At 34.0% G+C, this 10,949-nt stretch overlaps 1 protein-coding gene and 1 non-coding gene across 2 annotated transcripts; one reads left to right on the top strand and one right to left on the bottom strand.

The window, feature by feature from the left end:
* Positions 1-1,578: 1,578 nt before the first annotated feature.
* LOC133814536 (uncharacterized) lies at positions 1,579-2,961 on the bottom strand. Its single transcript, XM_062247483.1, has 2 exons — positions 2,560-2,961; positions 1,579-2,412 (listed from the first exon to the last, which is right to left on the bottom strand). The coding sequence occupies exons 1-2, from the start codon at positions 2,959-2,961 to the stop codon at positions 1,579-1,581; spliced, it is 1,236 nt and encodes a 411-aa protein (XP_062103467.1).
* On the top strand, positions 2,816-2,922 carry LOC133820301 (small nucleolar RNA R71). Its single transcript, XR_009886719.1, has one exon. It is a non-coding gene; the product is annotated as a small nucleolar RNA R71 (small nucleolar RNA).
* Positions 2,962-10,949: the final 7,988 nt, after the last annotated feature.

The following is a 10,949-nucleotide window of genomic DNA, read 5'->3' as shown; positions in this document are numbered from 1 at the left end:
GGAATTAATAAGTTATTAAATTTATTTGTTAGATTTATGATAACTTATTGGAGCTTGATTTCACAGGCCCATGGTCCCCACTGTACCTTGCATAAAATCATCTAGACAGTCTCAATTAATTGATTTAATTATCAAAGTTGACCAGGTCAATTTTGGATAGTTTCACAGAGCTATGTAATTTTAAGAAGAAAAGAGAAATTAGGGCAGATTTATTAATTAAGATAAATTGGTACCTAAATTAATAAATAAGTTTAAATCAAGGTTCAAATTATAAATAATTAATTGGATAAAGGATTTGAATAATTATTTTAATTAATTAAATCAATACAAAATAATACATGCCTTGATTTTAAGTCCAATGGGCTTATAATCAAATGAGAAATTTCACGGGCCTAAAGCCCATGATAACTTCGACCTAGAGCTTATAATTGGATATTATTTTATTGATTTTTTTAATTAAATTAAATGACCTAATTGAGTCTATAAAATGAATATTAAAAGAGAAGTCAAAACAGAAGGTAGATAGATGACAACTTCTAGTTTTCTGATAGGTTTTAGATTCTCTCTAAACATAAGTCATTTTCTAAGCCTTATTGTTTTTATCTCTTCTTCTCTCGGTATCTATCTCATGTGTTGAGAATTTCCCACTCTAGTCTAGGTGATTCTAAGTGTACTTTGGAAGACTATGAAGAAAATTGAAGATCGGTTCAGTTTCTTGGTAATACTCTGCGACAGAAATGATACAAGGGCTAAAGAAATTGAAGGAACTCATTCATTCCTATGCGTATAATGTAAGTATTCTTATCATTATTTCTCTTTCAATTCAATTTTAGAAACATGTTCTAGGTTGTCTCATATTAACTTGTTTAATATTACATCTACATGAAAATAAATAAAGATCCTGTATAAGTTTCCCAACATATAACACTACAATGTGTAAGTAGATCATATCGTTGATTGGCAAGTCAGTGTAAATCCTGTGCATTGACTAATCTGCGGACTAAATTATTTTGAACATATAATCATATTTAAATTCCACTGTGATTACATCACTATAAATATGATTAGCTATATGCTCGAGATTTAATAGAAGTTTATATTAAACAAATAATCATGAAAATAAAATATGTGAGCAAAGTGATTGACAAACTCCCTCAAGTACGCTTTTTTTAACATCGTTAGCTCGAATGAATGCTACTCTCAAGATCTTTATGTTGGGTATTTTAATGAAGTCTCCTTCCCTTTGATCTTACCAGGAGAATCAAACACATTGAATTTGATAACTTCACCATCAAATTCCATTGTCAGCATTCCTGCTCTAACATCCAGGTTTTTATTTATTGTCATCAAGAATGACCTCCCAAATAAAATCGGTGTTCGATTGGGTATTTATGCATCCCCCATTTCATGCATATAGAAATCTCCTGGAAAGACAAGTCCATCAACCTTTACCAGTACATCTTCAACTACCCCTAAAGGATAAGCATTAGTGCGATCGACCAGCTGAACAATAACTCCTGTCTCCTTTAGTGGCCCAAGATGTAAAGAAGCATATGATGAATATGACATGACATTAATTTATGCTCCCAAATCCATCATACACTGCTCAATCCTTTTATTCCCAATCATACAAGGAATTGTAAAGGTTTCAGGATCCTTGCATTTTGGTGGCAGCTTCTTTTGGAGAACAGCAGAGACGTTCTCCCCCACACTTATATTTTTATCACCCTTCAATTTATTCTTATTCGTACACAAATCCTTCAAAAATTTAGCATAACATGGCACTTGTTTAATAGCATTAAGTAATGGAATGTTTACCTCAACTTTGCAAAAAGTCTCAAGAATTTCCTTGTCAGTTTGCTCTTTCTTAAACTTTTTCATTCTACTTGGAAAAGGCGGACGAGGGACATAGGTTGGCATAATTTGATTATGTGACTTTTTCTGCATTGATGGTTCATCATGGATGGAGTTATCTACTACTTTCTTTTGCACTGGAGATGGCGATGAAGGTTTTGTGGGTGGTTCATATTGTATACCACTTTGTAGTGTTATCGCACTTACACTCTCTTTGGAAAGATGAGCTTCCAACCTGTTATATGATGCTGCTAGTTGTCCCACCTGATTCTCCAAACTTTTGATGGACGCTTGGGTAGTTTGTTGAAACTGAAGCATATTTGTAGCAATTGCATTGATTAAATCTTCAATAGAGGGTTTTGTACTCGGTGGTTGAGCAGCTTGTGGTGCTTGCATAGTTCTAGGTGTATAGTTTTGTTGACATTGATGTTGAAGAGAAAAACCATGCGGTCTAATAGGTGTAGATTGTGGAGCAGCTTGTTGGTGATTCCCATAACAAAGATTTGGATGATCATGCCAGCCATGATTATATGTTTGTGAAAAAGTTTCATAGTACATCTGGCATAATTAACCTGGGAAATTACCTACAACATTAACACCCTCAGTCTCTCCCTCAAATAGAGTAGGGCAAGTATCAGTAGCGTGCCTCACAACCTGACATATTCCACATGGCCGCACCTGTTAGGCTAAAGCAAGTTGTTGTACCACTGCAGTTAATTGAGTCAATTGATGACCAAGCTGGTTCTCGTTTGAATTGCTCACCTCATTAACTGACTTTGGTGGTTGATTAGGATCTTGACGAATACCAAATTGTTGTGAGTTGGCAGCCATATTAGAAATCAAGCTCCTGGCTGCAGCAGGAGTCTTATCAACTAGTCCACCCCGAATGGTTGTGTCAATCATACTCCTATCCAGTGATTGTAATCCTTCAAAAAGGTTTTGGATTAGGAGTTGTTCACTTATTTGATGGTGAGGGAAACTAGCACACAAACACTTAAATCTCTCCCAATATTCATACAAATACTCCCTAGTATATTGCCTTATACTGCAAATCTCTTTCCTGATGCTTCCAACTTTAGATGCTGGAAAATATCGTTTCAAGAACATAGTCTTCATACCATTTCATATTTCAACAGTACCGGGTGGAAGATAGTACAACCACTCTTTAGTTGCATCCTTCAAGGAGAAAGGAAAAACTCACAACTTAATTTGTTCTTCAATCACTGCAGCAGGTTTCATACTAGAACAAACAATGTGAAACTCCTTCAAATTTTTATTCGGGTCCTCACCGGGCAACCCATGGAAAGAGGGCAATAAGTGAATGAGGCTTGACTTCAACTCAAAGTTGACATCCAAAGGTGGATACTGGATGTAAAGCAGTTGTTGGTCAAGATCTGGCACTGCAGACTCTTTCAACGTCCTTTGTTGGGCCATGGTTCTATAGGTCTTTAATAGACTCTACACGTTGATAGTGACGCTGAAAGAGTGGATTATTAGTGATAATCTTGGAAGAGTGCGACGCGGATGATGCCTCAAGATAATCTTTGATTTTTTGTAGTCGATATTGTGTTTCGTCTTCACCAGACATATACACTTGAAAATTCCACAGTAAAAACTAATTAGTTGCAAACAAATAAATTTGAATAATAAAGTGAATAACAATAGTCCCCGGCAACGACGCCAAAAATTTGACGGGTGTCGTGTGCCGTGTCAAATTTAATTATTTTTTCTTTTCAGTATTACCAATTATATAAGTATAACAGTAAATACGAGTCGGACCCACGAGGACTACATTCAAATTATTATTCAAGAATTAACAATGAAAATTAAAGAAGGGATTTTTTTTCTCAAATTGAAACTTAAATATCATAAACATAAAAGCAATAATGAGTTGATATTACGATTTAAAGAAATAGCTAAGGGTTATTCTCCATCCTCCACAATCAATCATGACCAACAATAATAAACATTATTCTGGTTTCCCAATTAAATTATTAACCCATAGATAATGCTGAAGCAGTCAATTATCTCAATCTTCCAATTACAATTAATCAAGGTGAATCGCTCAATAATTAAATATTTATATCAAGCAATAGATCCATGAAGCATGTAATCTATTTAACCTAGGAATAACATTAATTTATGTGGAGATAGGTTAATCTAAGCAACAAATCAATTTAGCAAATAATGTATTGAACCTAGGTTCTAAACTTCATCACAATCAATAATACCTATGACAATACTATCAATTGCAAATTATCACATACACTTAGAACCATAAACTATTAGGTGAATAGTAATTCTAAGATGATAGTAGAACAATAAAACATCCTAATTAGTTGGCCATCTAACAATATATCACATACTTCATCACATTAATCATAGAAGAATAGAAGCAATTTAACGTTGGAGAAATCAAGAAATAACATTCATTATTGAAAATCAAGAATTCATGTTGTGGGTTTTGAAATAACCATTAACCTAAAAGAAGATTACTCCATAATTACAAACATAATCATAATTGAAATTAAAGAGTTTTAAAGAGAAGAAGGAAAAACTAGTTTGATGTAGGAAAGATTGTTGTCATCTCCTCTCCTCTGTTCTTCTAATATCTAGAATTCGTAATTAAAAACTTATGAAAACCTTAGCCCTAAAACTCTTTATAATCCTCTTTAAAACCTAATTAAAAATAACATCAAAAACTAAAATTGTGTTGACTAGCCACGGCCTGGAAAAGTAGTTGTCGCGGCCAGTGTGCCTGATTTAGCCTTGAGCCGCGGCCTAGAAAAGTAGTGGCTACGGCCAGTGCATGTATTCTCTTAAAATTCGTAGTTTGGCCGCTACCTGAAAAAGTGCTTGACGCGACCAAAACTTGCTGTTTCAAAAATCTGAATTCCTTGTAGTTAGGTTGCAGGCACCACTTCTTTGAGTTGCAACCATCGCTCCAAATTTTACTTCACTTGCTTTTGTAAGCCGTTACTCAAGCTTCATTCACCGCAACATCACCATATATGCTTAGAGACTTCAAAACACATTATAATTACATCTCAACTTCATCTTGTAACTTCTCTTTGTAACCTATAAAATTCTTAAACCAAAATTGCATCAAATATATCAATGTTATCAACAAAAATTACAACTTAGTTTAAATATCGAAAACTTACAAAATGAAGCTAAAATATCTTAAAACACAAAATTAGCATCATCCAAATACAAAAGAACTTGCAATATATATATATATATATAGCAATGAACTTATCAAAAAGCATAAGGAAAAGTCTATTTGTCAAAACGAGATGACTTTTGCTGACGCATTTCGAAAAAGGATCAGGAAAAGTGCTTTTCCTAATGCTTTTCATGAAACACGCTAGGAAAAGTCACTTTTGCCGGCGTAAAACAGCATGGACAATTATAGACTTTTTCTGACACGTTTCATTAAAAGCACCGGGAAAAGTCACTTTCGTTCGCGTTTTTTCAAAATGCGCTGGCAAAAGTCATCTTTCTTGTAGTGTGAGTTATTTTTTAAATTTAAAATAAAAAATAATAGTATGATTATCTATTGTACACTACCTATACCAATTATATTATATTTTAATGATAATAATTCTTCTTTCTCTCACTCTTTTTTTCCACCATTGGCTTGTTCTCATTCCATCTTTACATATGTATTCTTTTTTTATTTTTGAATCTTATTTCATGACTTTTTGCTTTAATTGTATTTGTATTGTGGAGCACTCTTCTATGATTGAATTGTTTGGGTACTATATTCACAGGATTCAGTATCAAAAGATTACTTAAAACACAGTGACACACAGTGATTCAAAATTTAAAATCAACACCATTGCTCTCTCTCAATCACACGATCTTTGTTCTATCAGTTGTGTACTTTTGTAAGGGTATTCTTTCTCCTCCTCTTACTTTATACTTATCTGAATGTATAAGTAAACATATCAACTATTCTTTTCTCCTATATTTTGCCATCTATAATGAAAATATTTTAGTCATAATTTTCAATCTAAGAGTAATTTTAGTGTTTTAAACAATTTTTTTATTATATATGACATTTTTATTTATTTAAATTTTATTTGACAATTAAAAAATAAAATAATAAAAATAAAATTATGTACGTATATATTAAATCGCATTTAATTAAATTGGGGTGAAGACATTCGTCAAATACAATGATAATTCATTTTCCCTTTATTGATTAAAATCCCAGTTATTTTCTTGGCTATATATAAATAAAGTCTTTAAAGGTTACATCATTTTGAAAAAGAGTAGTGATTGTTACTTTCACTTAGTTGTATCCACAAATAAAAATGTGTTTTTCAAAATTAAATATTAAAAAGGAGAAGAAAAGAAATGAAAAGTACTAAACTTGCTGAATCTTACGAGGCGAGAGAATATATACAGAGGGCAATTCTTCTATAGATATTTTACTTTAAGTCTTATCGGTAGGGCTATCAGTGTTTCTCGACCCATGAATAGTTTTCGGCGCAATTTTTTTTATGACTGTGTATATTGTAGCTATTTAGAGCATCCTGCAAATTTTCAGAATTTTCTGAAGATTTCCTGGATACTCTAAATAGCTACAATATACACGGTCATAAAAAAAATTCGCGCCGAAAACTGTTCACGAGTCGAGAAACACTGAGAGCCCCACTGATAGGGCTGAAAGTGAAGCCCCAATAAAAAAAATTGTCCTATATATATTTTTCTATTTTGTTTCTTTAAATTTTCAGACAAACATATCTATTAATAATAAATGGTGTGTCGTGATTAAAAAGTCAAATTTGGATATTTTGATGGTACTTTGTATATAAATAAAATATAAATTATTTAAAACCTAATATGATAAGAGAATAATAACAAAACTAATAAGTTCTTTTTGACTAATTTGCATTTTTTATCTTGAATATTTTATAATTACAAAAATTTCTCTTTCAGTTCATAACTAAATCCACCACTATATAGGTTAGATTCAAATGTGGTCCACATTAAAATGTGACAAACATATATTTAGTGAAAAAAAATACATAAAATTTAAATATTATTATTAATCACAAACTTTTGTGTGGATGTGAGACTTAGATTTTGATAAAAATATTAATTTAGTATTTTTTTTTAATTTGTAAGTAGATTTAGTAGAAAATTGAAATATGAAAGTATTCATATCTTTTAAACCTCCTCGAATATTATCTTATAAAAAAAATTATAACTTAATTAAATAAAGAAGACAATTTTGTTATTGGTAGTAAGATGATTTTTAAAGATATTTTTTAGTTGTGATATATAGTAAAAAAAACTTGTTTAGTTCTCCCTTAATCACATCCATTGAACATGAAATTACATAATAGAACTCTTCCATCCCTAAATTGTAAGTTTTCTCCTTGTCCTATCACTTAAAATTTTGAAAATATAGATCTAAATAAATATATGTAAGATAATAAAACAAATATTAAGGTTGTGTCTAGTAGGACGGTTCTTGACTGAGAGGATAGTGGATTTTTAGGCAATGCAGCATATGTTGGTTGTGTTATGGAGACCAAATAGAGGTGTCTAAATTAAGGAATTGGAGAACATTATCTTTTTGTTCCAATTTTACCATGAAGTGGATATTAGGAGAGTGATGGAAGGCAGTCCATGGACTTTTAATAGAATGCAGGTAGTCATTGAGTGCATGAAAGAGGGAGATAATCCTAGGTTTATGAAACTGAACAAGTTAGACATGTGGGTTAAGATCCATGATATGCACCTTGGGTTTATGTCAGAATGTGTAGCCAAAGATGTGGCCAATAATATTGGGACCTTTGTCGAATAGGATCATAACAATTTTAACGGTGTTTGGAGGGACTATTGGAGGATAAGGGTTACCATCAATATTGATTTACCATTGAAGAAGAAGATGAAGATCATAAAGAGTGGAGGTGAGTGGTTTTGGGTTTCATTTAAGAATGAAAGGGCTTAGACTTTCTACTACCCTGTGGAATCATTGGACATTCTAAAACATTTTGTGACAAGTTGTTTGATACTCCCCTGGAACAGATGGAAAAGCCATGTGGAGCTTGGATGAGGGCTACGCCAAGGAGAACACATAAACCAATTGGGGAAAAATGGTTAAGGTTGGATTTTCAAGAGACAACTCCAGTCACCGGTGCTCAGAGGGATGGTAACACCAGTTATGTACATCCTACCAGATCAATGGTGGTTAATGTCAATGAGTTGGACTCAGTTAATAAAGGAAAAATATGGAAAGGTGGAGGTGGATATGGTGGAGGGAATCGTAGAGCCTTGAAGGCACTGGATATGTAGGAAAATAAGCTAGATAGTGGGGATGGAAATATGAACATGGATCTTGCGGGTAATAATAGTGGTATGAAAAAATCAGGGTTGACTATATGTGATCCTAAATGATGTCGAATGGAGTCAATAAAGGATATTAGGCTTGGGGAGGAACATGATGTAGAAATGGACCAACTAGAGAGTGGGCTTTTAAAAAAATGTGCAACTAGCGGGTCTTGTGATTGGGGCCCACCCATCACAATGAGTGTACTATAATTGAACTGTTGTTGGCTTGGGAGCCCACGGGCCTTTCAGTTCCTTAAAGAGTTAGTTAACCAAAAGAACCCCATGTTTGTGTTCTTGCGTGAAACTTTGTGTAAACATGAGAGAATTGTGTATGGCTAAGAGCCCAAATCAAATACGAGGGCCTTATTTCATTTGATTCTCAGGGAAGAAGCGGTGGGGTTGCGTTGATGTGGAAGAATAAGAAAAATGTCCGACTTTTGAGTTTTTCTCATAATCACATACATGTCGTGTCCATAGTAGAATGGAAGGAGGTGTGAAGACTTACAAGGATTTATGGATAGCCTAATCGCAGCTTAAGGACAAGGATGTGGAGCCTAATTCAGGAACTTAAGGAGCAACATAATATGCCTTGGTGCCTCATAGGGGATATGAACAATGTCATGAACCAATCTAATAAAAGAGGAGGATCCACATATCTGAATTGGCTACTGGAAGCCTTCCAACATGTTTTGGTGGATATGGAATTAGGTGGGTACCCGTTGACTTGGGAGATGGTTCGTGGTATAGATAAGTGGGTGGAGGTAAGGATAGATTGAGCTCTTGTTTCTTATAGTTAGCTAGAGTTATTTCTAATGGAAAAATTAATCAATTTAGAAGTTTCTTCTTCTGATCATTGCTCGCTTTTGTTGAACTTGAACTATGTAGTGCTTCGTCCTAACATTAAAAAGTTTCATTTTGAGTATGCTTGACTAAGAAATCTTATGTGTCAACAAATAGTTCAAGATTGTTGGGACACTTCATGACACTTTCCTATTCAAGGAAAGTCGGAGCATTGCAGGGAAGTGTTGGGGAGGTGGGGTAAGGAAATCATCACTAGAAATTTTAAGAAAATAATAAGTATGTGTAAGATGGAAATTAGAAGGTCAAAAGGGTGAAGAGATGAAATAGCAGCGGCAAGATACAAAGAAGAACAACAAAAATTATTTGAAGGTTTATGTGCATCCTAATTTCAACACGAGTTCTTTATTGATCTCGAGTACAACTGGCAAGTAAAGGTACGGAAAAAAATGGCCAATGAATCCATGTATTCTCCACGAAGACAGCACGGTCCCCAAGGTGATGGCACGAGTTGGGGTGTATAAAGCGATAGGCACGAACTTATAATATGTATAAGGCATAGCATCAATGGCACGAGCTCATGGTAAATTCAGCTTGGGGCACACTAAGGATTTGGTGTGTCCTTGGATCTCTGAAAACCTGGACACGTTATATAATCATGCATGGCCAGATATGGCATGTCCGCGGATCCCTAAAAACCCGGACACGTAATATAATCGTGCATGGTCAGGCAGGGCATGTCCGCATGTCCCTGAGGATCCAGGATCAGTTTTATTTCCTGATCAGACCATACCTTAGGATAAATTGGAATATTTATAATAAGTGTAATACAGATAAAAATAGGTGTTAAGTCACTTGATGACCCGAAGACCTGTCCAAGGATTTTCTCTATAAATACTGAGATCTTGGATAGAAGGAGGGAGAATTTTTCTATAATACTAAAACTCTGTCAAAATTCAGAGAGAAATACAGTAATAACATAGACTCGTGGACTAGGTGGATTAATCACTAAACCACGTAAAAAAGACGAGTGTTCTTGGGAATTTCCTTTAGAGAATTCTTGAGAGTCCTTTTCTTATTACGGTTTATCATTAAGCACTACTTCATCCCAGTTATTCTCTTAATTCACTATTGGCGAAAAACCACGTCAACAGTTTAACTAAGAGGGAGGTATTCTGGAAGCATAGATCAAAACAACATTGGCTTAAGGAAGGAGACCAAAATAACAAATATTTCCATGCTTTTTCTGGTGCAAGAAGAAGAAATAACAAAATTCTTAGTCTGAAAAAGAATAATGGTGAGTGGATAGACTGGAATTGGGCCTTTCAGAAGTTATGACATAATATTTTCAGAGGTTATCCTCAGCTTCAAATGTAGATAGGAATGAAATCACGGAGTGTGCACAACTTTCTATTTCTACTGTGCAAAATGAGGAGTTATTGACGCCTTTATCGAAAGTGGAAATCAAAAGCGCCTTGTTCCATATGCATCCAGATAAGTCTACTGGTCTTGATTGTATGAGTTCTGGGTTTTATCAAAATATTGGAGCGTAGTGGGCAAGGATGTGATTGAGTTTGTCAAAAGTTTTTTTGTGTCAGGGATGTTGCCAAATGGGATGAATGATACTAATGTGGTTTCAATACCAAAGAAGAAAGGCCCATAATATATGAGTGGTCTTAGACCTATTTCATTATGTAATTATCTATATAAGGTTGTATATAAGGTCATGGCTAATAGATTAAAACAAGTTCTCAATCACATTATCTCAGATACTCAAAGTGTTTTTATACCAGGGAGGTTGATTACAGATAACATTATGGTATCCTTCGAGGTATTACATTATTTGAAGAGGAAGCAGCAAGGGAATGAAGAATTTATGGCCCTGAAACTTGACATGAGTAAGGCACATGATTGAATTGAATGGCCTTATCTCAGAGCTATAATGCTAA

The sequence above is a fragment of the Humulus lupulus genome, chromosome 2 (genome assembly GCF_963169125.1).
Source record: "Humulus lupulus chromosome 2, drHumLupu1.1, whole genome shotgun sequence".
NCBI lineage: Eukaryota > Viridiplantae > Streptophyta > Magnoliopsida > Rosales > Cannabaceae > Humulus > Humulus lupulus.
Note: the sequence above shows the minus strand (reverse complement) of the source record. Positions and strands in the feature narration are given on the sequence as shown.

Coding starts and splice junctions, on each gene's coding strand:
- LOC133814536 (XM_062247483.1), bottom strand. CDS start 2,961: ATGTTCTTGAAACGATATTTTCCAGCATCTAAAGTTGGAAGCATCAGG. Junction 2,413..2,559: donor TGACTCAATTAACTGCAGTG/GTACAACAACTT, acceptor TAATTATGCCAG/ATGTACTATGAAACTTTTTC.